Source organism: Panthera tigris, chromosome B4, assembly GCF_018350195.1.
Source record: "Panthera tigris isolate Pti1 chromosome B4, P.tigris_Pti1_mat1.1, whole genome shotgun sequence".
Lineage (NCBI taxonomy): Eukaryota > Metazoa > Chordata > Mammalia > Carnivora > Felidae > Panthera > Panthera tigris.
The window spans coordinates 41,574,926-41,602,509 of NC_056666.1; the positions used below are offsets into that span (position 1 = coordinate 41,574,926).

General features: G+C 52.5%; 1 protein-coding gene across 1 annotated transcript; it reads left to right on the forward strand.

Moving 5' to 3' along the window:
• Nucleotides 1-94: 94 nt before the first annotated feature.
• On the forward strand, nucleotides 95-27,584 carry CLSTN3 (calsyntenin 3). The gene is made up of 18 exons (XM_042991696.1): nucleotides 95-433; nucleotides 2,825-2,947; nucleotides 3,382-3,577; nucleotides 4,978-5,186; nucleotides 5,453-5,602; nucleotides 5,847-6,032; nucleotides 6,480-6,761; nucleotides 7,531-7,643; nucleotides 10,930-11,092; nucleotides 11,735-11,791; nucleotides 12,520-12,677; nucleotides 12,811-12,959; nucleotides 17,836-18,062; nucleotides 18,331-18,501; nucleotides 19,595-19,740; nucleotides 19,980-20,115; nucleotides 26,199-26,401; nucleotides 26,637-27,584. The coding sequence occupies exons 1-18, from the start codon at nucleotides 370-372 to the stop codon at nucleotides 26,775-26,777; spliced, it is 2,874 nt and encodes a 957-aa protein (XP_042847630.1). The 5' UTR covers nucleotides 95-369; the 3' UTR covers nucleotides 26,778-27,584.

Consider the following 27,584-nt stretch of genomic DNA (forward strand, 5'->3'; position numbering starts at 1 on the left):
GCACCTGGGCCCCCCCCGCCACCCGATTGGCCAGCGACCCCATCAATCCTCGCCTGGCTGTGCTGACGTCATCCTGCAGTAGCGGGGATGGGTTGGGAATGAGGGAGAGAGTGAGGACGCCCGGCTCCAGAGCAAACGAGAAGCCTCTGCAAGTCCCCCACCTCAGCCACCCGGGTTGAGGTCTGCCCAGGTCTGCTGTATGGACCAGTGTGGGCGGCAGGCTCTTTTCTGTCTGTGCCCTGCTGCCCCCTAGCTTCTCCCCCCCCACTGCTTGGAGAGCCCCTGCCTCCCTCCCCCAAGGTGGAATCAGCCGGCTAGAGGCTCTCGGGGGAGAGCGATCGCCTGGCCCTGCCCTGCCCACACCACACCATGACCCTGCTGCTGTTGCCCCTCTTGCTGGCCTCCCTGCTCCCCTCCAGCTCTTGTAACAAAGGTGAGTGAGGTGGGGGAGGGGGCCACTGAAAGAGGGGTATGGGGAGAGCAATGTGGGGGTAGGGGTGGGCAGGGGCTGTTGAAGCTATCGGGCAAATGACAGGTGTGGGTTCTTGCCACCATCCCCCTTCCCACCCGCTTTCTCGGAGCTGCCCCCTTCTCGGCCTCACATCCCCTTCCCCACACCATCCTCTCTGGTCTGTTTCTACCCATGTGCTTCTCTTGCTCCCGTTTAGTCCTCATTTCTATCCTGGGTTCTCTGCATCCTCCCCCCCCCCCCCCCCCTTCAATTTCACCTCGGGGAGCTATCTCAGGTCTCAGAAGGCCTTGCCCCTGGAGGGTAATGTACATCTCTGGGGGGTTCTCCGTTGTCACTGGGGTGTGCCCGCACTAAGGGCGTGTGGCAGATCCATCTGGTTCATTTCCATCCCATCCTGGATGGAAACAGTTGCTTGCAGCAGCTCAGCAATTCGGAGCACGTATGTTTTGGCGTGTTCCTCTGCGTCCATACCCGGCATACAGCTGGGCTGAGGGTTACCAGAGCTGCCCTCTCTGGCAGACAGCAGATAAATTCAGCTGGGTGAGGCCGTCAGAGGGACGAGGGATGAGGGGCGAGGGGTGAGGGGAGAGGGGCTAAGGCTCAGGTAGGTGGAGGAAAGCAGGCAAGGGCAAAAGTGGGTGTGTAGGGGGTGCCAGATGAGCGGTGAGAGGAAAAAGCTGAGGACGACGGACATGAGGTGTGGGAGGGGGATAAGAAGGAGATGGATGGAAGAGGGTAAAGGCGGAGGCAAAAAAAGAGAGAGGATTGAAAGGGACAGAAGAGGGGGAAGGGGAAGTCGAGGAAGGAAGGGCAGGGAGCCAGCAGCGAGTGAAGGAAAAGAACACAAGGAGAGTCTGTGGCCAAGAGGAGAGGAGCAGGGAGACTGGGGGTGAGCTGTGGAGAAGGCGCCCAGCCCTGGCCCTGCGGCACCACAACCCTTCCATCTTCAGGCTGTGGCTCCTCGCCTCAGTGTCTGACCTCAACCCAGCTTCTTAGCCTCCTGCCACTTCCTGTGCTGCCTTCTGAGCACCATCTTGTGGCTTCCTCCTCTGCCTTTCGAGAAAGGGGTTCTGGTGGTCATCTGCTAGAAAGAGGCAGGCATTCCGATACCAGAAGCCTTTTTTTTTTTTTTTTTTTTTTTTTTGTGGTGTAGTTGGAGGAAAGACTGGAAGACAGGATTTTTTGCTCACCATGACATCCTGGGGAAGTTTCCTTTTGGTGACTCAGTTTCCCTCTGATGATATGTCTTCTTCCACCCATGTTCCACTGATGGGCCATCATGAATGTGCTTTGGGAGTCTGGGGGCTGGCATGGTGGGATTAAATAAACGGTGGCAGCTGAGGTGGAGGTGATGTAGAAGGGAAGGGAGCACACTGTGCCTTCCCCAAGGCCCCTCACCGGGCTAGGGGGAGATCGGTCCCGGGGAGGAGACACAAGTGAGCTGAGTCTGGCAAGAGGTGGGGAAATCTAGAGGCTGAGTGAGTCCTGTATCCTTCCTGGCTTGGCTGGTGGTTGAAGGGAAGAAAGGGGTAAGCAAGAAGGAGGACTAACTCATGAGTCTGAATAAGAAGTGGGGGTCAGGGAGTGTGGGGTTTGGTGGCCTTGTGGGGGACGTAGCAATGTGCTGGCTGCGATTGTGCTCTCTTGGGTGTAGGGATGAGAGGCAGGCAGGAGATTTGTCGTGTTTCTAGGCCAGCTCAATAATCCCTTAGGATGTCGGCTGTGCTGGGTCCGGTCATTTGGCATTGATTCCTCACCTCCATCCTTGCCCCTTTCTGTCCCCCTCCTTCTGTCCTATATATTTTCTCTTCTCTTAGGTTGGATGGATTTAGGCTGGGGCTTAGCTTGGAGAAGGGCAGAGTGAGGGGATCAGGACTGAAATGGGGGTGGGGGTGGTGGTGGTGGTGGAGAAGATAAATACGCAGGATCTCAGGAAACGTCTAGATCTTTTTTCTCTAATCTCAACTCTGCCCTTTCCCAGGGCCTTCTGATGGCCCACCACTGCTCTCCGAATCTCCAGTCTCCACTCACTAGCACTTGAAATCCCTCAAGAAAATTCTTTACCCCCTGACCATGTTTCCCAGGGGAGATAGTGGTCCTCCTCCTCCTCCTCCCCCAGGGTAGGCTGTTGCCATGGAAACGGTCTATCCTGCCATGGGCAGAAGGCTGTGACATCCCACAGACCCTCTGACTCCTTTAATGCTGATTTCTTGACCTCAGCCCTTCCTCCTGCACGTGCTTCTGCAGAGGGTGGAAAGGGGGATAATAGTGGAGTGTAAGTGGGTCGGGGTTGTGCAGGAGTGGAGGGCTAGCTCACAGGTGCGTCCTCTCCTCTCCCTGGGCGGGGGTCAGCCAACAAGCACAAGCCATGGATCGAGGCAGAATACCAGGGCATCGTCATGGAGAATGACAACACGGTCCTGCTGAACCCACCACTCTTTGCCCTGGACAAGGATGCTCCCCTGCGCTATGCAGGTAATTGGGGTTGGGGGATGGCAAGGTGGGTGGGACGGAGAAAAGTGGTTGGGCGGGCAGAGGGTGAGGTGGGGAGAGGGGAGGTCCTGGGAGAGGAGAGCAGAGGAAGTGGGGAAGAGGCCTCAGCAAAGTGGTAGAAGTGGGCTTAAGGATGGTGGCTGAGTACAGGGAGCCAGAGAGAAGGACGCGGGCAGGCAGAGGTTAACTGCATCACGATTTGGTCAGATCTCAGACCCAGTAGCTCTGAGAGGCTGCAGCTTGGGGACGCTGGTGTTGGAGTTATATGTCTGATAATTAACACTGTCACACGTACAAGAGAAGGGACGGGGGTTTGGGAGGAGAGGCGAAGTGGAACGGAGGCAGGGAGGCTGGGCAGAAGGTGCTGGAAGTGGTGAAGGAGAAGGAGCCTCATCCCTCCTTCCCCCCCGGGTCAGGTGAGATCTGTGGCTTCCGGCTCCATGGGTCTGGGGTGCCCTTTGAGGCCGTGATTCTGGACAAAGCAACCGGAGAAGGGCTGATCCGGGCCAAGGAGCCAGTGGACTGTGAGACCCAGAAGGAGCACACCTTCACCATCCAGGCCTACGACTGTGGCGAGGGCCCCGACGGGGCCAACACCAAGAAGTCCCACAAGTGAGGAGACCCTTGTCCCCTGCTTCCCGCTGCTGAGCCCTCCCTGCCCCTCCCAAGCCCCTCACCCTCCTCTGTCCATGCTGTCATTGAATACCTACCCCCTCCCCTCTCTGTTCATCGGGGTCTTTTCTTCCAGGAGCTTTCGCTCTAGGTGACAGAAACATGTAGAAGAACTCATGGGATCTAATCCTAGTTCTGCCTCTTATGACCTTGGGCAACTTACTTAGCCTCCCTGGATCCGCTTTTACTGCTCTATAAGATGGGGCGAATGATGATCCTCCTTCCTTAGATTGCCGTGAAGAGTAAAGGTGATGGTTTATGTAAAAAGCAGGCACCACAGTGCCTGATGCACGGGAGAGGCTCAGTACATGGGTCATGAGGAGGAGGAGGGGAATGAGGAGGAGGAGGATGAGCACATCAGCACACATCTGGATTTCTTCCCCCTGCCCCACCAGTCTGCAGCGCGTCCCACACTCACATACTCATGATGTACACATGCGCGATGCTAGGTGAGGGTGTGCAGGAAATGGCTCCGGCATGGCCAAGCCTGGGGCCCGAGACTCCTATGTCTGTTCCCAGCCAGCTTCTCATCAGAGAATGGGAGAAAGGTTGGCAGTCAGGGTTCCTGGGCCGCTAAGAGGCACCGGTGGTAAACCGCACCTTGTGACTCAGTTTCCCATTTGGAGATAGGACCCTGCCTCTGGGCCCCGGGTGCCTAGATCTTGGTGGGAGGCCGCGCTCCGCATGAAAGGCATAGCCCCAGGCCTGTCCGCCCCATGGGCCCCGAGTAGGGGGGGCCACACCTGTCAAACACGTTGCACACGTGTGCACAGAAGACAGCCCTCCGCTCACGCTCGTGTCGGATGACTTAATGGCTTTTATATAAATACCACTTCCCTTCCCCTGGTTGGTTTTAAAGATTTTATTTTTAAGTAATTTCTACACCCGATGCGGGGCTCGAACTCACAACCCCGACACCAAGAGTTGAATGCTCCACTGACTGAGCCAGCCAGGCGCCCCACCCCCAGTTGCTTTTAATTTGGCTTTTATTCTGTGTCTTCCTCGGTTATCCCGTTGGATCTGATTGTTGTGGAGGAACAACCAGCTGGACGCAAAATTCTGTCTTAGCCCTTGTCTTAGCACCGAACCTATAGGACTCTGTACAGGAGTTCTCCAAGTCAGCTGAGGGTGTCCTCTGAGGTCGTCCTTTACCCCTGACATCAGTCACCCCTTCCTGTGTGGTGCCTGGTGCCCTGGAGGGTGGGATGAGCATGCCCACAGCCCTAGGCTCGGGACACACTGGCTCCTGTGTGCTCTGACTCCCTGTCTGCATTCCCCTCTTTGAGTTTTGAGGCCGGCTGACTCTTGCTTGTCCCTCCTTCTGCTTGGGTACCGTGCAGGGCGACTGTGCACGTGCGGGTCAATGACGTAAATGAGTTTGCCCCCGTGTTTGTGGAGCGGCTGTACCGCGCTGCGGTAACTGAGGGGAAGCTGTACGACCGCATTCTGCGGGTGGAAGCCATCGATGGTGACTGCTCCCCCCAGTACAGTCAGATCTGCTACTATGAGATCCTCACCCCCAACACGCCCTTCCTCATTGACAATGACGGTGAGTGCATCCCCTGCGGCCCCACCCCTGGGTGCCCACATCCCTCCGAACACCCCGGGGGCTGAACTCTCCACTTGTGTCCCTCAGATCCTCTTTCCACACCCGCCTTCCCAATGGAGAGCCTTTTTCCCCCAGATACCTCCTTCCCCGTCTTCCTGCTGCCTGATTCACCTGTTGCCCAATTGGCTCACGAGTTCTCCCCTTTCCTCCCTAGCCTTTCCCTGGTGCACCTTACCCTCTTTGTCTTCCCCCCACACCTATCCCAGGAAACATCGAGAACACGGAGAAGCTGCAGTACAGTGGTGAGAGACTCTACAAGTTCACGGTGACAGCTTACGACTGCGGGAAGAAGCGGGCAGCGGATGATGCCGAGGTGGAGATCCAGGTGAAGCCCACCTGTAAACCCAGCTGGCAAGGTGAGGAGCTCCGCACTGTGCTGTCACCCATCTTGTAAATCATCTCTCACCTGGGTCTCCCTTTTGTCCCTTCTGACAATCACAGGGCTAGGTTAAGAGCCAGGGGAGAGAGATTTGGGGGCAGGCTTGCAGCTGTCTACCTTGGCTGTCTACCCAAGGGTGTCAGCGGACACGACAATGGCAGAATGGATAAGAGGGGCTGTCTTCCTCTCTCTCTGCTACCCTCTCCCTGTCCCCCGTGCAGGCTGGAACAAAAGGATTGAATATGCACCAGGCGCAGGGAGCCTGGCTTTGTTCCCTGGTATCCGCCTGGAGACCTGTGATGAACCTCTCTGGAACATTCAGGCCACCATAGAGCTACAGACGAGCCATGTGGCCAAGGGCTGTGACCGTGACAACTACTCAGAACGGGCACTGCGGAAACTCTGTGGTGAGTGTGCCCTCCTCTCCCCAGGCTTCTGCCTGACCCTCCTCTGCCTCTTTCCGAAGAATCTGCCTCACATCTTCCCTTGCCCACCCACAGGTGTATATGTATATATATATCCACAGATGTTGTAGCACGTGGTTAACTCCTGTGGCCCCCAAAGCAAATCAATAGGTCATTGGCAATGATGCATAATCATAATCGTAGCACAAGACAGTCACCAGGTACATTGCAGAACAATGGTAGGGAGAGATGACGAGTTGAGATTGAGTTCATTGGAGAGCCATTTCTAGAAGAGAGGTCCACCCTCTGGTGTCTTTGAGGGGCTGGGAGAGGGGGTGAGACTAGCTGTGGGAAACCTCTCTCCTTCATTCGCTCTTTCCCTGGCTGCTTCCCATTTCCCCATCTGCTGTGTCTCAGCTCTGACACTTGTGCTTTCTGGGGCTTCTGCAGGTGCCGCCACCGGGGAGGTAGACCTGTTGCCCATGCCCGGCCCCAATGCCAACTGGACGGCCGGACTCTCAGTGCACTACAGCCAGGACAGCAGCCTTATCTACTGGTTCAACGGCACCCAAGCCGTGCAGGTGCCCCTAGGTGGCACAGCTGGGCTGGGCTCTGGGCCCCAGAACAGCCTCAGTGACCATTTTACTCTGTCCTTCTGGATGAAGCATGGTGTGACCCCCAACAAGGGCAAGAAGGAAGAGGAAACCATCGTGTGTAACACTGTCCAGAATGGTGAGCCTTCCCCAGGCCACTGGTCTGAGAGTGAGGAAACTGGCTTTTTATCCTGTTTCTGTCACCATCCAGTTTGTGGCTGTGGACAGGCCACTGCCTCTTTCTTCATTTGTAAGAGGTGGTGCTGGCTTTGGTGCTCCCTGAAGCTGTGTGGTTTACTGCCTGCATGAGTTGAGAGCTTGCTTACTCTCAGAGGGCAATGGGACTGCTCACTGCCCTTCTCACCTGCAGTTGCCCAATCCCCCTGCCTCCCACCATGTGGTAGGCTGCTCCCCAGTCTACTCCCATTAAAACCTGTTCACTGCAGTGGAGAAGCCTGGATAGTGGTGTGCCCCCTTCTTCCTCTCCTACCACTATCCCGTCCTCCTCTTTGAAGGGCTAGTTGGCTCCATTTCCAAGTCCCCATCTTCCTTCAACTGCATAGCACGTCCTTCCTAGGAGGGCTCAGTCTTGACCTGACCTCTCATTTCTGCCACTTCTCCCAGCTCACTTCTCTTGAGCTAAGAAGGGTTGTCACCCATGTATTAACCAAAGGAGTAGTAGAAATCTGGGTGGGAACAGGCTGCCCAGTGTTGCACCTTGGCCGATCAGAATGCTCGAGAAGCCCTAGTTATCGCTTGGACTGGACTCTGTGCATGTGTCAGAGAGAAAGAGAAGAGACACTAGGGAATACGGGAGGGAGAGCACGTAAGAGAGTAATGAGAGTAATGAGAACCTGTTCTTGCCTCAGGCCCTGTGTTTGACCCCTTTCTCTGTCCTCTCTCCTCAGAGGATGGCTTCTCTCACTACTCGCTGACCGTCCATGGCTGCAGAATTGCCTTCCTCTACTGGCCTCTGCTTGAGAGTGCCCGCCCAGTCAAGTTCCTCTGGAAGCTGGAGCAGGTGAGGCCAGTGCCAGGCTCCTGGGAGAGCTGGGTGGATGGAAGGAGGGTCCCGGGACCAGGGTTGGCATTTTCTGCATTGCCCTGTGCCCCTCTTCATGCTCCACCTTCAGTTCCTGACATTCTACTCCCAGGTTCTCTTGTTCTTTTCCAAGGCTTGTCTCCTGCAGGAAGCACTCCAAGATTAAAAGGAATTTGGGAGCACATTACTACTAACACCATATCCAACCAACTATCTTTTCTTGCTGTTTGATTTCATCTCTTTCTTACCTAGAACCTTAACAGTGCATATCCCTGACTCTCAAGCAGTTAGCATGCTGTAGTAAGCAAGAAAGTAAGTAATTCTGGGGGACGCAGCCAGGGGAACTCGCTAGCCAAGAAATCTCTATTAGTATGTCTAAATCCCAGTTTCTTGGCCTATTAAATGGGAATAATATGAACTTTATTTTTTATTTATTTTTTATTTATTTATTTTTTAAATTTTTTTAACGTTTATTTATTTTTGAGACAGAGAGAGACAGAGCATGAATGGGGGAGGGGCAGAGAGAGAGGGAGACACAGAATCGGAAGCAGGCTCCAGGCTCTGAGCCATCAGCCCAGAGCCCGACGCGGGGCTCGAACTCACGGACCGTGAGATCGTGACCTGAGCCGAAGTCGGACGCTCAACCGACTGAGCCACCCAGGCGCCCCAATATGAACTTTATTTAAAAAAAAATTTTTTTAAATGTTTTATTTATTTTTAAGACAGAGAGACAGAGCATGAGTGGGAAGGGGCAGAGAGAGAGGGAGACACAGAATCTGAAGCAGGCTCCAGGCTCTGAGCTGTCAGCACAGAGCCCGGCGCGGGGCTCGAACTCACGAACTGTGAGATCATGACCTGAGCTGAAGTTGGATGCTTAACCAACTGAGCCACCCAGGTCCCCCAATAATATGAACTTTATATCCGAGGGTTGTTGCAGGAGCGAATGATGGACTAGACCTTGTAGGCAGGAAGGATGTCAATTTTCACTATTATTAGTGCATGATTATGCACTAATTTTCACTATTATTCGCATGATTATGAAGGATAAATAAAAACGAACAAAAAATATGTAAAATCCTCTCTTGAGTCGACAGTTACAACCTCTTCTTTACTCTCTCTGTAAGCTGACCGTGAGGACAAATGGGGACTAATTTGAGTTCCCATCTCCTTCTACTTTTCTTGCAGGCCCCAGTAGAGTGGCTGAGTAAGCAAATAGCTGAAAAAAGGCAGGAAGTGGAAGAGAGAGAAAGAGAAAGGAAAGGCCTAGAAAATCCACAGACTGGATAATTGAGGGCTGTCTACAAAAGCTTTTACTTTCTCTGGTACTCTGTGAAGGAGACAGTCTGCTATTTGCTGCTTCTTGATCTTTCCCTCTTGTTGCTAATGTTAGTAACATCTGTTTTTCTTTTATTTTCCTTTATTTATTCAACACATGTTAAATATCAAGTACGTGTCTGCCATTCTGCTTGGTTCTAGGGATACAGTGGAGTATAAGGGAAAGAAAATATTTGCCTTCTTTGAGCTTACATTTTAGTTGGAGAGGTAGACTTTTAGAAAGTAGGGAGACATATGTAAATGGTAAATTGTGATGAATTCTCTGAAAGAACAAGCAGGGACTGAAGTAGAGAGTGGGGGAGGACAAAGAGGGGGAATTCACTTTAGATCTAATGCTCAGGGAAGTCCTGATGGAGGTGAAATCTAAGTTTTGTTCTAAAGGATGGGAAATAGCTGAGAAGGAAGTGTTCTAGGCAGAGGGAAGGGCTGATGCAAAGGCCCTGAGGCAGGAAAGCGCTTTGCCTGTTCCAAGCATGGGAAGAAGGTCAGTGGGCTGGAATACAATGAACAAGGGGGAAAGACTGGACATGAGGTTGGAGAGCTGGGCAGTGATCAGGTTGTGCAATGGACTTTGTCCAGCTGTAGTTTGTTTAGATTTTTTTAAGGTTAGGTTTTTTTTTTTAATGTTTTATTTATTTATTTTTGAGAGAGAGAGAGAATGTGAGCAGGGGAGGGGCAGAGAGAGAGGAGGACAGAGGATCTGAAGCAGGCTCTGTGCTGACAGCAGAGAGCTCAACGTGGGGCTTAAACTCAAGAACCATGACATCACGACCTAAGCTGAAGTTGGACGCTTAACCAACTGAGCCACCCAGGTGCCCCAGTTTGTTTAGGTTTTGTCCTGTAAGAGGTAGGGAGCCTTTTGAAGGGTTTAAAGCAGGGAGGTGATCTAATCAGATCAGATTTATATCTGCAACTCTAATCAGATGTGTATTTTAAGAAGATCCCTTTGGCAACTATGGGAGGAACTTATTGAAAAGACATAAAAAGGTAAAGACCCAGACAAGACTGTTGCCATGGTAAGGTTGAGGACTGGACTGATGCATGGCATTATAAAGAACTGCACAGAAATCCACAGCTTTTGGCTCTGTTTGGATCTGGGATCAACAACACTGCTGATGGGTCGGATGTGTAAGGTGATGGAAAGAGAAGGATCAAAGGTATCCTGTAGGTCATCCGTTTGAGCAACTGGATGGACAGTGGAGTGTTTATGCTGCCCCAGGGAAAAGTGAGGAAGTTGGGAAGGGGTGTGGGCTTCTGTCTTACACATGTTAAATTTGAGATACCTCTGAGACATCCAAGTGGAGAGCCCAGGGTTCAAAGGAGAGCTCTGGGCTGGAGATGCAGATTCTGGAATTAACAGCATAAATATGGTATCTGAACTCATGGGAACAGATGAGGTAACTCCTAGGAAGAGTGTGTAGAGAGAAAAGGGAGAAAAAGGGCCTAGGTTGAACCGTGAGGCATTCCAGCACTTGGAAGCTAATAAGGCAGAGAACTGGCTACCCCTCATTCCTCTGACCATCCCCCACACCCATCTTGATTGACCCTAGGAGAAACTGCCAAGGAGAGCGGGTTTGTTTTACTGTTGGGATACAAACGACTGTGGACCTTCCAGTGCCATGCATACATACAGTTTTGGGCAAAAAATTATTGAGAAAATAGTGTGTTACTTCTCTTAGGAATGTTTATAGTTTTAGAGATTTGCCTGAAGAACGGAATTTTAGGTACCTACTTGGTTGGTGCCTGATAGATTTTGGGCAGGGATGTTATTTCCTGAGCTGGGTAGGCAACAATTCACTAGTAAGCCCTGCTGATAGAGCTGAGAATATAAGGGACTGTACCCTGTCTCCCAGGAGAAGGGGCAGTGCCTTGTGTTAGTTCCCTGGAGATAAAGCACCTGAGGGTTCTTACCCTTACACTGCTTTGCCAGGTCTGTGATGATGAATGGCACCACTATGCTTTGAACCTGGAGTTCCCCACAGTCACGCTTTATGCCGATGGCATCTCATTTGACCCTGCCCTCATCCATGACAATGGTCTCATCCACCCGCCCCGAAGGGAACCTGCTCTCATGATTGGGGCCTGCTGGACTGGTAAGTCCCTCTGAGCTTCTCAGTGAAGACACTGAAGGTTGGAGCCTTTAGAAAGTTAGGATTAATGAAGGAGCAAGGGTAGCCTGACTTCATGCATCTCTCCTTGCAGTTGGGCATGGTGACTCAGAGAGATCTCTGTGGAGGAGACCACAGGACCCCCCCCCCCCCAGTATCTCCCACCTGTTCAACTAGTCATTACCTCAGGCATCACCAGAATCTCTCTTTCTGTAACTTTGGCCAATGCCCACATTGTTCCATCAAAGAGATGATGTCCACAGTGCATTCCCTTGCTGGAGGCCAGTAATACCAGTAATACCTCAGAGAGTTTTCAATCTTCCTTAAGCTATTTCTTTCATTTTTTTCCCTTCTGGGAACTTGGGTGCATGCCTGCATTTGTGTGTGTGTGTGTGTGTGTGTGTGTGTGTGTGTGTGTGTGTGTGTGTCTTACCAAAGCCCTTGTGTTTTCTCAGCCATGTATTTGGGGGCTGGTTTTTAACAGAAGCTGGAGAGATTGAGATGTGAAATTGGTGAACAGGTTGCAAGGCCTACATTGGCAGGGAGAGAACAGGGAAGACCCCTTCTTCCTTGCGGTCAGTCTGTCCCCACAACACTGAATTGATTGCTACTTCTTTTTTCCTCCAGAGGAGAAGAACAAAGAGAAGGAAAAGGGAGGAGACAACAGTACAGACACCACACAAGGTACTCTGTGCATAAGAACTGGAGACCAGAGAGCTCTCACCTTAACTTTCTGTCCTATGCTCCTGACTCCACCCCAACCCCAAATCCCAGCCAGCCTCATAGTTACTGCTGCACATGCCACCAGGGGGCAGAGCCTCCATGAACTACTGCAGGGCAGGGCTCCCTTGGAGAGGTAAGGCCAGATGGAGCTTGGTGGCCTCCAGAGTGTCCCTTCCTGCTCACAGAAGGAAGTGGGAGAGTTCTCTTGCTGGCTTTCCACGTAGCAGATCGTGGGAGGCAGGAGGTGGTCCCACACAGGGAGATCTGGGCATCTGTGAAGCTCCACACGTTCCCCTGGGTCCCCTTGCATGCCCTGTGACCATGTCCTCTCGCCCTCCCCTTCTTTTCCTCCATGGGCTCCTCTTTCCTCCCTTTGGTCCCACTTTCCTCCTTCCCTTTCTCCCTCTCCTGGGGGGCTTTTCTCATTTCTGTTGCTTCTGTTTTTCACCCTTCTCTTCTCCTTGGATTTATTCCCTCTTCTGTCCTCTTTTCTGCATTCTCCAGTACCCCCCCACCCCCCTCGCCCCAGCCTCACTTCCTGGTCTCTTCTTTCCTTTTCATTTCCACATTTCTCCTTCTTACACTTTTACTCCAGCCTTCTGCCCTTTCTTTCTGCCCCATTTCCTGCTCCAGCTGCCTCTCCCCTCACCTGCTCTTACCTCCCTTCCATCCCTGTGTTCCTGCCCTAGGAGACCCCTTGCCGATCCACCACTACTTCCATGGCTACCTGGCTGGTTTCAGCGTGCGCTCAGGCCGCCTGGAGAGCCGCGAAGTCATCGAGTGCCTCTATGCATGTCGGGAGGGGCTGGACTATAGGGATTTCGAGAGCCTGGGCAAAGGCATGAAGGTATCGCCCCTTCCTCTAGCCCTGTCCTTCCGGGCATGCCCCCTGCCCCCTACCTCTGCCCACCTCTCTCCCTCTGCTCCCTTCCTCTCCCACCTCCTGGTCCTGCTCTCAGCTGTCTGTGTCTGGGGCCCAGGTCCACGTGAACCCCTCGCAGTCCCTGCTCACCCTGGAGGGGGATGATGTGGAGACCTTCAACCATGCCCTGCAGCATGTGGCTTACATGAACACTCTGCGCTTTGCCACGCCTGGCGTCAGGCCCCTGCGCCTCACCACTGCTGTCAAGTGAGTGTTGGGTGGGGCGGGCAAATCACAGCGCAGAGGTAGACGGTGTCAGAACTCCTTGGTCTCAGAGGTCACCCAGGGCTAGGCACACCTCCGTCACCGTATGGATGGGGAGATTGGGCCCCAAAGACAACTGACCTGCTCAGTTGACAGCCACGTTTGTAGAAGAGCCTGGATTAGACTCGGATTTAAACAACGGACTCATGACTCTTTCCACTAACCACCCTTCCAGGACCCTGGGGTTTTAATTTTCTCTGTGCCTCTTTGCTGATACGTAAAGTGGTACAGAGAAGGTACTGGATTGGGAGCTGGGAGATCTGATGTTGCTTCTGACACTGTCTTAATCGCCTTGATGACCTTGAGCAAATAGCTCTCGTTGTTTCACCTGTTTTCATCTCGATTCAGCAAGCCCTTGCAAGATCAAATGGGATCATTGAAGTCTAGGGATTGGTAACCTGTGGCCCTGGGGCCAAATCTGGCCTGTTGCTTGCTTTTGTAAGTAAAGTTTTATTAGAACACAGCCATTCCCATTCATTTGCATATTATTTCACAGTATGATGGCAGGGCTAGCAGTTGGGACAGAGTCTGTATGGCCCCAAAAGCCAAAAATATTTATTGTCTGGCCCTTCACTGAAAGTTTTCTGACCTTTGAATGCTAAGTAAATAATTTTAATTCTTTAAAAGAAAAGTTGTACATTATTTTCAAGGTTTAAGTATGTTGCTAAACATGCAGAATAACTGAGAGGCACCTGGGTGGCTCAGTTGGGTGAGTGTCTGACTTTGGCTCAGGTCATGATCTTGTGGTTCGTGAATTCAAGCCCCACATTGGGCTCACTGCTATCAGCACAGAGCCTGCTTCAGATCCTCTGTCCCTCTCTCTCTGCCCCTCTCCTGTTTGTACTCTCTCGAAAGCAAAGAAAACATTTTTAAAAATGCAGAATAACTGAGAGGTCATGAAAGCATAATAGTTATGGACACAGAGTCTGTTATGTACTGGCTTTTTGCACTGAGCAAATGCTATAAAACAGGGATAACGATAGAATCTAACTCCTGGGATTGTTTTGAGAGCTAAATGATACAGTCCAGATTGACCACCTAGTCCGGTGCCTATTCCGCCAATGCTGGCTATTTTCATCCCCTAGAATGTTTGCGGGGCAGTATTTAGGAGATACTGCTATCTGGTGGGCGGATTACACAATGCAGGAGACTAGATTCCTGAGCAAGCATGCCTTTCTCCCCTACTGTGCCTCAGTTTCTCCATAAGCAATCTGAAGATAAATATCTCTGGCTTGTTCCTATCCTGGGAAGGGTGGCTTTAGAGAGGAGAGAGAGGAGAGGGCTCTGAGCCCTACACAGTGACTGGGCATGATTATCAGGCCTTACAATTACAGCTCTGGAAGGCAGAGGCAGCAGCTTTTGGGAATCGGGCTGCTGGCCCACGGGGGTGGTCACAGTGTGGAGCTGAAGGCCACAAGTAGCTGGGGTCATGTGGGCACAGACCAGAGCTGAGCGTGCAGCCCACCACGTTCTAGCCAGAACTCAAGTTGTTAAAAGGGCAGTCGTGCAGCTATGGAGGGTTTAACCCACTAGAAACCGAGTAATTGCCTCCTAGCCTTCACTCCGCTCAGAAGCCACATCAAGGGAGGGCACTGTCTTTTGGCTTATGGTGGAGCTTTGCAAGGGGAGGGGAGTCCCACAGTGGGAGGAGGTGACATCCTTTGTGGATGGACTCAGCTGAATTCCTCCTACCTCTTTCATGCCTGGGGAGAGGCTTATCCACCAGCTAGGAACCTGACTTTGATCCTTTAGTGGGGGGGAGGGGGCCTTGTTTTCTTTGTGAGAGCTCCCAGTTTTTCCGTTTGTAGAGCTATCATGTGGTTAGTGCTACCCTAATACTTCCTTGAGGTCATTGGAGAAAATATAGGTGCGTATGTGTGTGTGCGCGCGCGTGTGCACCTGTATGCACGTGCACACATGTGCACCTGCTTATGCCCATGAGTGAAAGAGAGAGAGACCTCCTCTTCTCTGATACACATCCTTGCCCTAGTCCACGTGGCTTCCCCAAGTTCCAGGGTTCAGTTCTTGAAGCTCTGTCCATTGAAAGCCAGATTTATCTAACTATTTGGTCAACGCAGACTTTCCCTAAGGTATTTTGTCCCCCTACCTCTTTCTTGGAAAGCCCGCCTCCTTTGTGGCATTAGCCCCTGAACGAATGGTTACCACATCTTTTTTCTCTAGCTTTGTCTTTTTACCATAGCCCTTAAATTTCTGCTTGCTATAACCTCTATCTAGAAAGTTCTGCCAGCACCTCACAGAAACGAGCTCAAGACAGAATAATGGCCTTCAATATCCAAACTTGCCCTTCCCCCTGAATTCTCCATTTCTGTAATGGTGTCTCTGCCCTTGCGGTTATCCAGGCTTGAAACCTCTGAGTCATCTTGGATTTCTCCCTGTCTATCCTCCACGCTCCGTCCTTTGCCAGGTCACCCTGATCCTGCCTGTGCTGGGTGCTGGGAATCTGTCTCCTCTTTTTCCATTTCTGCTGTTATTACTCCAGCCCCGTCTCTGATTACCTCTCGCCCAGCCTATTGCCATAATCTCCTAACAAGTTGACCTATCTCTAGTATTCTAACTTCACCAGAGGCTAGGTTAGTGGTCATAAATCAGAATTTTCATCCTCATTATTTTGTGATATAGAAGAATTTAATGACCTCCCTTTGGCCAGTGCTCAAAATTTGCACTCAAAGCCTTCAACCATCTGACCCCAGATTTCTGCCTCATGTTCCTTCGTTCCCCTTGGTGCACTCCTCACCATCCATTCTATGGTCTACCTTCTGCCTAGCGAAGTCCTACCCTCCTTCAAAGGTTATCTCAGTTTCTACTTCCCTTGATTATTCCTATCCTCCCTGGCCAAATGCCCCATTCCCATCCTAGCCAGAAATAACGTTTGCCTCTCTAAACCCTTGTGATTTTTTGTTTGTTCCACTTACACAATGGTGACCATATTTGCCCTTGTTTTAAGGTTGTGTGCCGTATATAACTAAGCTCTAGACCAGATCATCAGTGCCTTTGGGTCAGGGCCAGCCCCCTGTTCCCCTTTGGGTCCCCTTTGGATTGCTCATTGCAGTGGGGATGTCTGTTGGAGTCTGGGCTCTCAAAGTCAGCTTAGGTGGTTTTCCAGGAGGCTTTGATCTGGGCCTCTCAGAATGACCGTGCAGATTCTTGGGCCCCACCCCTTGTGGCACAGGAACTCTGCAAGCTGTGGACATTGGCAGCTTCAGGGGCTTTGAGTTCATCATATCTGCTGAGGTTACCCCTTCCCGTTTTGGCTCCTGCAGTCAAGCTGGGCATTTCAGTTAGCACAAGCATATGGACCACAGGCCCTGCTCCTGTGCTACTAACTTCCTTGTGAAGGCTGCTTGTTCAAGGGGTGCTTCTTTTTTTTTTTTTTTTTAATTCTTTTTTTAACGTTTATTTATTTTTGAGACAGAGCATGAATGGGGGAGGGTCAGAGAGAAGGAGACACAGAATCGGAAACAGGCTCCAGGCTCCGAGCTGTCAGCACAGAGCCCGACGCGGGGCTCGAACTCATGGACTGCAAGATCATGACCTGAGCCGAAGTCGGCCGCTTAACCGACTGAGCCACCCAGATGCCCCAGGGGGTGCTTCTTTATAAATAAATCAGACTGGTGCAAACCCAGGCCCCAAATAGTGGCTGTGGTTCAGCGGAAAGAGTGGGATCTTGGCATAAGAACTGTGGGTTTAAGCCTTGACTCTGATGCCTGTTTCTTTTTCTAAAAAAATTTTTTTTAATGTTTGTTTATTTTTGAGAGAGAGAGAGAGAGAGACAGAGTATGAGTGGGGGAGGGGTAGAGAGAGAGAGGGAGACACAGAATCAGAAGCAGGCTCTGGGCTCTGAGCTGTCAGCACCAAACCCGATGCGGGCTCGAGCTCATGAACCACAAGATCATGACCTGAGCCGAAGTCGGATGCTTAACCCACTGAGCCACCTAGGCGCCCCTGTTGCCTATTTCTTGTGTGGCCAAGATGCTTGATCATCTTTGGTTTCTTACCCCTTTTCCACAGGTTGAAATAAGGTTGCATGAAAGAGTATGTGTAAATGCTTCAGAAACCAGCAGGTGTGATGAGAAAGTGAGGTGTCATTCTGATCGATTGGCAAAGGATGGGGTGGGAGGTGACCCTGGGAGCGCCTTCCTGAGCAGCTGTGCTGTGCATTGGTTGGCCTGGCTGAGTGCTTGAGGGAGTCTGTCCTGGTGCCAAGGTCCACGAGGCTTCATGGGACCATGGATGCAGGTCCGAGATTGTCACATTAGCTCACCGACCAAAGGAGGTTTCTCTGATCTTGAAGGGAAGAAACAGCAAGGAGGAGGACATCCTTGGATAGGCTCCCCCACCACATCCTTCCCCTCCACTTTTGTTGTTGAATATTTTTTGGGCATGTGTCTGCCATGTGTTTTGCTGAACACACTTCTTAATTCAAATCTCCTGAGTAAGGAACTGTGTATGTGTAAACATTTTGGCAAGTTCGGTTTGTGAAATGAAATTTGATAGGTGTTCCATAGTCTTAGGTCAGGGCGTTGGTGATGTGATCACCCCTGCAGGTCTGGGTTGCCTGATCTGTCTCTGACCCTTTCCCACAGTGGCATCTTCCCAGGAAAGGGTATCTCCTCTCCAGCTTTGCCCCGGTGGGGTAGTTGTGCTGCGACAGGGACACTATCCCTCTTTCCTCCCTTCCCCTCCCTGACGTGGGGTGCTCTGTTGTAGAGATGGACGCCCGGAGGGATGAAACAGAATAGGGATCATTAGACAGGAGGTTTTGGGGTCACAAGCTGCCTCTCTCCCCTCTGCTCTGCAGGTGCTTCAGCGAAGAATCCTGTGTCTCCATCCCTGAAGTGGAGGGGTACGTGGTGGTCCTTCAGCCTGATGCCCCCCAGATCCTGCTGAGTGGCACTGCTCATTTTGCTCGCCCGGCTGTGGACTTTGAGGGACCTGAGGGGATCCCCTTGTTCCCCGATCTTCAAATCACTTGCTCCATTTCCCACCAGGTGGAGGCCAAAAAGGATGAGAATTGGCAGGGCACAGGTAAGGATGACTCCAGGGAGTGATATCATCCTGAGAAAGGGCTCATGTCCGCAACTGGAGTGACTTCATCCCACATTCGCTTGTCTGGAACCACTTACATGGGACGTAGAGCCGGGAGGAGGCCTGTAGGTGTGAGGAAAGTATTGGGTAATGACGTTCTTGAAGATGCTGCTGACTGCTCTCGGGGAATGAGCCTGGAAAGGGAGGAAGCATGGCCATGAGGTGGGCCCTGTGGCTCTGATCCCGATCCCAACTCTCTCCTGTCCAGTGACAGACACACGCATGTCAGATGAGATCGTGCACAACCTGGATGGCTGTGAGATTTCTCTGGTCGGGGATGATCTGGACCCTGAGCGGGAAAGCCTGCTCCTAGACATGGCGTCCTTGCAGCAGCGAGGGCTGGAACTCACCAACACATCTGCCTACCTCACCATTGCCGGTCAGTGGGGACTGAGTGCCTGTCCTCTTTTTCTGTGTGCGCCCCTCCCCACGATCAGGTATCTAGGAATTCCAGAGGGTCTTCCTCCCAGGTCCCCAGGGATAGAGGCAAGTGCCATCTTGCACCTTCCCAGACTGGAAGCTCCTCAGGCTTCCAGATTGCCCCTAGAGGAGGTGTGCTGGGGTTCAGGCTCCCGAGTGGTTCTTTCTCCCTGCTTCTCTCTATAGCCTGGCTCCCCTCTGCTGCTCCCTCCTCCTGTGGCTCAGCCTTCTCTGACGAGCCTTCGATCCTCTAGCTGTTTGGTCCTAGCCATCTTCTCTATACCTTCCATGTCTCTGATCTCATGTACATACCAGATCTTTATAAATTTTTTTTTAACGTTTATTTTTGAGACAGAGAGAGAGCATGAACGGAGGAGGGTCAGAGAGAGAGAGGGAGACACAGAATCTGAAACAGGCTCCAGGCTCTGAGCTGTCAGCACAGAGCCTGACGCGGGGCTTAAACTCACGGACTGCGAGATCATGACCTGAGCCGAAGTCGGACGCTTAACAGACTGAGCCACCCAGGCGCCCCCATACCAGATCTTTAACTCGCGTGCTCACATCGTAATGAATTGTGGCCGTGACTTGGTAGCTTTCAGAGGAAACCTGCTATTCTCTGAAGGAAACCTCCATAGGTGGGGATGGGAGAAGCTGGTCATAACCGGCTTCCTCCTGTTTCCATCCCCTTCCAGAACCTCACCGAGGACTTCTGTATTTTCCCCTCTCTCCATTTTCCCCCTGCTGGCCTCCTCCCTTCTGTCTTGCAGGGGGTCCTTAATGCCTTCTCTCCATCTCTACCCAGAAGCCGCAGAGTTTTTAGAGAAGAGCAGAGCAGGGGATGGACCCCAGTCACTCTCTCCCAATCAGTCAGAGCCGGGTTGGGGGCGGAGGGGTACATCACTTGGGAGAACTCAGGTCATTCTCCTGCTGAGGCGTGGGACCGACCCATTCTGTGGCTGCGTCTGCTCTCAGCTGGTGGGAGTCTGAGAGAGAGGGGCCTGCCGGGCCCTTTTGGCCGGCTCCCCGCCCTGAGCTGCTTCCTCGTCCCCCAGGGGTGGAGAGCATCACTGTGTACGAAGAGATCCTGAGGCAGGCTCATTATCGGCTGCGACACGGAGCTGCCCTCTATGCTAGGAAATTCCGGCTGTCCTGCTCAGAAATGAATGGCCGTTACTCCAGCAATGAATTCATCGTGGAGGTATTAGAGAGTCTCCTTCCCTCCCCTCCTCCCCCACTAGCGAGGAGCCCTGGAGGAGTGGACTGAGACCCATAGTTGGCGGGAATGGACATTGCAGCACGGAAGAGCCCAGAACCTGTCTGCTCAGAGGGGGAGGAGCTGTGGGGCATGGTTAGCAGATGGCCTCTAGTGAGGTGGGACAAGACTCTAGTGGATAGGAATAGGAGAGGTGGGTGCCCACTGAGCTCTCCCTCCCCCAGGTCAATGTCCTGCACAGCATGAACCGGGTCGCCCACCCCAGCCACATGCTCAGCTCCCAGCAGTTCCTGCACCGCGGCCACCAGCCCCCTCCTGAGATGGCTGGACACAGCCTGGCCAGCTCCCACCGAAACTCCAGTATGTAAGAGTGCGCGGGGCCAGGCAGGGCAGGGAGGGTGGCGGGGGGTGGGCTGGGCACGGGCATCCTCTCTCCTCTACCACTGGGAGTGGGGCAGGCCGGTGGAGCTATGGTTCTGTTCCCTGTGCTGACTTAACTGATCACTCTGTTCCAATCCCTGTAACCCCTGGACCATTAACTTTCCCTCCTGAAGAATATGAGTCAATGTCATTCATCGCTGGGGTGCTCATGTCTGGAATCATAAAGTCGGTGTGGGGTTTAGGCGCCTTTTTTGTTCCTGCTCCCTCCCCCAGGAATATCAAATTAGCCCTGGACCTAGTGAAGCCATCAAGTATTTAAGAAGCACCTACGAATTATGGGTTAGATACAGTCTCTATCCTCAAGGAGAAAGTTGGGGCTAATACGTGTGTAATTATGTGCTATCTATAATGTCATAAGTCTTTTTTTTTTTTAATGCTTATTTTTGAGAGACAGAGAGAGAGAGAGAGAGAGAGGGAGAAAGAGAAAGAGAATGAGCGGGGGAGGGGTAGAGAGTGAGGGAGACTCCAGACTCTGAGCTGTGAGCACAGAGTCAGATGAGGGGCTCAAATTCACCAACTGTGAGATCATGCCCTGAGCCAAAGACGGATGCTGAGACTGAGCCACCCAGGCGTGCCTATAATGTCATAAGTCTTTCTAACGCCAAGTGTGCAACTTGGCAAAGTATTAAATCCAGATGGAGAGCTGCCCTCATGTTCCCTGGCCGTGGCACTTTACCAGTGATGCGAGTTTTAATTTCCAATTTAAGAGTTGGTTTATTGTAGAAAAACTAGAAACTACAAGTATGAAGAACAAAAATCAGCCATAATTCCACCCCAGAGAAGAAGCCATTGTTAATGTTCCTTTTTTTTTTTCCTATGCCTTATTTTTTTTCTTTTTACAAAGTTGGGATCAAACTATTTTACTTAACCTGGTATTTACACATAATATTATGAAATGAGTTTTCTTCCACATACTAAACACTGTAAAATGATTCTGTTGATGCCAAAAATGATTTTTGGAATCCCTTTTAGAATTGCTTTCAAAGCCTATTTACATGATGCATTTATGTTTATTACTTCTTAGATATGCTTTGCTTTTGACCCGTTTCAGTTTTACCCAATTTCATGATCCACTTTTGTCAGAGTTGGCTCTGGATATCATTTTAAGTTCTTAAATATACAAACCCACAAAGGGCACAGGTTTGTCACTTTTGAAAAAAGCCAAAAGGTGTATCACAGGCTCTGAAGGCAATTCCCTAAAGAATTCTGAAAATGCTTCCTTGAAAAAGCTCATTTCAATACATACAATAATAAGAATATTGAACACATCAGTGTGTACCATGAGCTTTTCCACATATTGACTCATTTAGTCATTACAAACAGCAAATGAAATGGGTACTAGCATTATCCCTTTTAAAGGGGAGGGAATGGAAGCCCAGAGAGGTTAAGCATTTTTTTTTTTTAATGTTTATTTATTCTTCAGAAAGAGAGACAGAGCACGAGCAGGGGAGGGGCAGAGAGAGAGGGAGACACAGAATCTGAAGCAGGCTCCAGGCTCCGAGCTGTCAGCACAGAGCCCAACGTGGGGTTTGAACTCACAAACCTGTGAGATCATGACCTGAGCCGAAGTCGGATGCCTAACCGACTGAGCCACCCAGGGGCCCCATAATTTTTTTTTTTTTTTTTACATTTATTCATTTTTGAGAGACAGAGGGAGACAGAGCACAAGCGGGGAAGGGGCAGAGAAAGAGGGAGACACAGAATCTGAAGCAGGCTCCAGGCTCCGAGCTGTCAGCACAGAGCCCAACGTGGGGTTTGAACTCACAAACCTGTGAGATCATGACCTGAGCCGAAGTTGGATGCTTAACCGACTAAGCCACCCAGGTGCCCTGAGAGGTTAAGCATTTTATTCAAGATCACACAGCTAGGAAGTGGTAGGAGCCAGGATTCAAATCTAGGTGGCAGGATTCCAGAGCCTGTGCATTACTGTGCATTAACCATTGACCTCCATACCTTCTCCATTTATGCTTGATGCTTGCCCGCTCTTCCTTTTCTTCCTTCCTCTTTCTTTCTTTCTTTCTTTCTTTCTTTCTTTCTTTCTTTCTTTCTTTCTTTCTTTCTTTCTTCTTGTTAGTTTATAGTTCCATCTAATTTGGTGAGGGGGCTCCTGAGGGCTTCCTAGGGCTTTTTTGACTGAGGCTAGCTCCCTGGTATCCCCAGGGATTCCATCTGGCTTCCTCCCCTTAAGTGGTGGCCACCACTACAGAATCTCTTGTGTTCCCTTTTCCCTGGGGCTGGCTCCCTTTTTCCTTCCTCTCTCTGAAAAGAGAGGCCTTTTTAAGTATTTACTCACTAAAGGAAAGCAGATGGGGGTAGGGGTATAGGGAGTAGGGAAGTAGGGGTGAAGAGGGGAGCATAATGCGTAATCAAGTTGCAAAGGTTCATAGAAACTTCATACAATTTTTAGAGACCTGTGAGCAAACTAACCCTGTTTGTTAAATAGACCCTTGGGGCCAGCTTTTTTTTTTCCCCTCTCATAATTTCCTAGCTCTTTTTCCAGTTCTTTCCTTTTTTTTTTAATGTTTATTTATTATTGAAAGAGTGCAAATGGAGGAGGGGTAGAGAGAGAGGGGGACAAAGAATCTGAAGAGGGCTCTGTGCTAACAGCAGCCAGCCTGATGTGGGACTTGAACTCAGGCACCGTGAGATCATGACCTGAGCCGAAATTGGACGCTCAACCGACTGAGCCACCTAGGCGCTCCAGGCAGGCGTCGATGGTTTTTAAAGATCCCCAAGTGCTTCCAACGTGCAGCAAAGTTTGGGAACCGTTTCCCTACTTTGTTCCTTACAAGTACCTGAAGCTTTGCAGACAGACCTACAATGAAATAGAGTAAGCATAGAAAATGAACTCGGGAGTGGGGAGGGAAGGACGATTCTGAAAGAAGAATAAGATGTAGGAGGGGAATAAAGTCAGTTCATAAAAGACATACTCTGAGAGTTGCTAGAATGGTAGAATGGGCCAGCACGTTGGCTCTGAGCTTCCTTGCAGTTTAAGCAAAAGGAAACCTGAGCAGTTAGGAGAGTCATGTGATGAGAGCCAACCAGTATTTCAAGAGAAGCCCTGGGACTGAGAGTGGAAAGAAGTTTCTCCCCAGGGTCTTCATAAAGTGGGCACCATGCAGGACTGTGGATGGGGCTTTAACCGTGTCCTCACACCCACCTGAAACCAGAAGTTGCACAAGAGCCGTTTGATAAAACACCCCTTCATGTCGGCGGTGCCAGTCATTCAAGGCCACGGTCACCTGCTCGGGTCTCATGCACCAAGCGAGGGTGATTGCGCTTTTTGAAACTCTTGATTTTTGTCTGTGGCTAATTGAAAAATCCTGCCATCTCGCTGGCTTCCAGCCTCATTTTAATTTTTTTTTTTTTAACATTTATTTATTTTTGAGACAGAGAGAGACAGAGCATGAATGGGGAGGGTCAGAGAGAGGGAGACACAGAATCTGAAACAGGCTCCGGGCTCTGAGCTGTCAGCACAGGGGCCCGATGCGGGGCTTGAACTCACAGACCTCGAGATCGTGACCTGAGCCGAAGTCGGTGCTCAACCAACTGAGCCACCCAGGCGCCCCTTCCAGCCTCATTTTAAACTAATTACTCTACTTGTTTGCCTGCAGATAACAGTGTCTGCATTTTGTCTTTCCTGTGGTCATTTCTTATTCCTGGCAATCGACTTGCCATTTCCTTCACCAGGCTGGGGGCTCAGAAGAACAAATGCATTTGATCAAGGCACAAACCAGAAACTTTGGCCTGTCATCATCAGTGTGCTCCTAGAGTAGGTTCACCTGCTGTGGCCTCCACTTGGAGGTGTGGAGGGGCGGGTCTCCATTCCTTCTAGAGCCTGAGCTTAGCTACAGGGGCCACCTGCTGGCAGGGTCACTGTTCCTGGATCTTGCCCACTGACATGGGGACCTGGGAGGGACCATTTCCTGCAGATGGTCGGGAAAAGCACCTCTGTCCCCTTCTTCCCTCCTCCCCCATCCCCAGGCAGTTGAGAAGTGCTGATCCAGCCAGGCCCATCTCTGCCCTAGAGCCCGTGCCCAGGGAGCCTGCCTGCCCTGCCAAACAGGATTGGCTCTCCTTGGCGAGCGGCCACAGGCAAGCTATGGGTTGGGTCAGGATAGAGACCAACTTGGCAGGGAGCCATCAGGGTGGCCTCAGGGAGGTGTGAGCCTAGTGTGCCTGCTCAGGCAGGGCCTTCTGCACACACCTGGTTGGCCCTGGAGCTTGTGACAGTCTGCCTTGCCGCTTGCCGGGGAGGAGTGGTGTGTGTGGGACAGGGTATATGTGCGGCTCCCGTGCTCTTGGCTTCTTTGCGTTCCACTCTGTCTCTCAACACGTCTCAAAGGCTGTGGGTAAATCGGGGACTGGGAGGTAGATGTATGGGCTGGAACACAGTGTGATTACACGGGTAATCACCCCTTAGCAACGGGACTCTCCAGATTCGGGGCCTCACGGGGCCTCTGTGGCTGGGAGAGCCGCTGCGGGCGCAAACAGTGAGCAGGGGTGTGCACCCATGTGGGGTGCAGTGACCCAGCTGCCTACGCGGGCCCTCAGCCTGGGGACACGTGTGCGGGGTCTCTGCCTCCATTTGCTGTCCCGGGGGCTGCGGGCTCTCCTGCTCTGCGTGCCCATGCTTCCCCGAGTGCTGTGTGCGTGTGTGCGGGAGGTGGCCCGCCCTGTGCTCACGGCTGCTGGCTCCGTGGCCCTCGCGGCGCACATCTGTGGCATTTACATCTTCCTTCAGGGGGTCGCCTGGTGTGCCCAGCTGGCGGGGAGCTGGGTGACGCTGCACGTGTGGTTCTGCCGTGCCTTGCTGGAGGCCCTCGGATGCAGCCCTTTGCTCCTGCTGTGTGAGCAGGCCGCCAGGCTGCTGGTGCGGGCAGGTGTGCAGACCGGCAGAGTCCTGGCTCGGGTGAAGGGGGTAGCCGTCCTTGTTCAGCTGTGCGCCTGTGCGGTCCTCCTGGGCACGTGCTGGTGCATGCACGTCTGCTTTGCCGCGATCAGCTCCACGGTCCGCGTGAGAGTGCACGCGCCTTTCTCTGTCTCACTGCCCTTCAGGGTCCTCGCTCCCCTGAGCCTAGGCATCAAAGTGAGGCCACGGGGCCAGAGGCATGACAGGGCCGAGGGGGAGGTAGGTAATCCTCAGGGGGAGATTCGGGAGGAGCAGAAGCCCCAGGTGTCCAGGAGGCCCAGGCCCGCGAGAAGAAGGGAGGAGTCACAGAACAGGAATGAGTGCGGTTCAGGTGGGTGAGTGAAGGGGCTGCTCCCGGCCCCTTGGACGTGTCCCCCCAGCCTTGGGTGCCAGCAGCTTCTTCTGGCTGCCAGGCCAGCTTGGGGCCTGTTTCTCAAGATGCGTTGAGCCTAAGTGGCGCCTTTCACCTTCCCCCACTGGGCTCGAGCTCCAACCTGGCCCTCTGCCTGCTGAGAACAGGGCTGCTCTGATAGCGTTGGGCCAGGAGCTCTTCTCCCCCTGCCTGTGCCCCCCTTTGCATACCTCCCTCCTTCTGCCTCTCTGTCCCTTTGGCCTTAAGGGCCCTTCCCTCCCTATGTCCTGTTCTTCTCAATAGGGGTCTCTTTCTCCTCTAGCTCATACAGTGTACTCCCTGCTTCGGGACCATCCCGTCTTCTCTCTCTCTCTTTTAAAATGTTTCCTGAACATTTATTTATTTATTGTTTATAATAATGTTTATTGACCATTTAAAGAGAGAGCGCATGCTCGCAGGGGAGGGGCAGGGGCATGTGAGCAGGGAGAGAGAGAGAGAGGGAGAGAGAGAATCCCAGGCAGGATCCACGCTGTCAGTTCAGAGCCTGCCTCGGGACTCCGTCTCACAGACTGCGAGATGGTGGCCTGAGCCGAAATCAAGACTTGGATGCTTAACCGACTGAGCCACCCAGGCGCTCCCATCCTTCTTCTTACTCCAGGACTCCCTCTTCCCCCGTGTCCCTCCATCCCGGCCCCCCCCACCCCCCCGCGGTGCCAAGTCCCTTTCCTCTCCCCACAGTGGTCCCCAGTGCAGCGACTCTCATCATTGTGGTGTGTGTGGGGTTCCTGGTGCTCATGGTCATCCTGGGCCTCGTGCGTATCCACTCCCTTCACCGCCGTGTCTCAGGGGCTGGCGGGCCTCCAGAGGCCTCCAGTGACCCCAAAGACCCTGACCTCTTCTGGGATGACTCGGCACTCACCATTATCGTGAACCCCATGGAGGTGAGTGGCAGTGGGAAGGGGGGAAGCCTAGAGTCCAGATTCAGCTGGAGCACAGAGTGGCCAGGCCCTGGGGCAAAAGGCTCCGGGCAGAGCTGCCATGAGTGGGAAGGAGAAAGGTTAAAAGGGAGGTCGGGGGTGGGGTAAGGGGCCTGAGGGGAGCATGGCCCCCAAAGGAGAGGCTCTGGGGTGCGTGCAGACCATTGAGCCCTGTGCTCTCTGCTCCTGCCTCACCCAGTCCTACCAGAATCGGCAGGCCTGTGTGGCGGGGGCTGCCGGTGGCCAGCAGGAGGACGAGGACAGCAGCGACTCGGAGGCAGCCGACTCCCCCAGCAGCAACGAGAGACGCATCATCGAGACCCCTCCACACCGCTACTGATGCTGCACCCTTCCCCGAACAGAGAGAGATTTCTGCCCTGGTGAGACAGAGACACCCCCAGAAAAGAGAGAAGGACCTTCTGAGAGAAGAGACCAAGAGGGAGAGAGCTCTTTGGAACGAGTCTTCCTTTAATCCCCAAATCCCAGTGGGCCGCGCTGGGGTCTGCCTCCCCGCCCCGGCCCCCAGCCCACCTCCCTCCTGTGCCTCTGGGCTCCTGTTCCCTGGAAGACTTTGGCTGCCTTCTCTGCCCCCCACCCCCCCCGGCAGTGGCCCCTTAGCTCGCCCATGTCTCTGTCTGACCCCCACCAGGCGCGCACTGCATGGAGTGGGGGTCACTACCAGTGGCAGGGGCCCGGGTGGAATTGAAGGGGGAACCCTTCCCTACTCTCCTGTCCACGGAGGCCTGTCTTCCCCAGGGCTTCTGCAGCTGGGAGGAAGCTTCCGTCCTCTCCTCCCTCTCTTTCCACTTCATTCTGGGGATCCCTGCTTCTTCACCTTGCCCACTCTCCTTCCTTTTCTGTCCTCTTTCCCCTCTTCTCCTTGCCTGAGGGCCTGCAGCCCCTGCCCCTTCCTACATGACCTGGTTGAGGCTGGGTTGTGGGGATGGCAGGGGGAGTGGGGGCCCCAGGTGTATTATATATAATGTATATTTTTTCATGTTGCTGTGAGCGCAGCCCCCGTGTTCTGTGTGCAGCTCACGGCCTTGTGTGTGTGTGTGTGTGGCATCGTCATGTCCTGGGAGGGGGGAGAGGAGGGAGGGGGATGGGTGTGGTGAGGGAGGGGATGCACCCTAGGGTTTTCAAATAA

What these genes read in the sequence shown, in the direction of transcription:
- CLSTN3 (XM_042991696.1), top strand. Translation starts at nt 370, where the DNA reads ATGACCCTGCTGCTGTTGCCCCTCTTGCTGGCCTCCCTGCTCCCCTCC. An exon ending in GGCACTGCGGAAACTCTGTG is followed by an intron (nt 6,033 to 6,479) that starts GTGAGTGTGCCC and finishes GGGCTTCTGCAG; the next exon opens with GTGCCGCCACCGGGGAGGTA. An exon ending in CAGCTCCCACCGAAACTCCA is followed by an intron (nt 20,116 to 26,198) that starts GTATGTAAGAGT and finishes CTCTCCCCACAG; the next exon opens with TGGTCCCCAGTGCAGCGACT.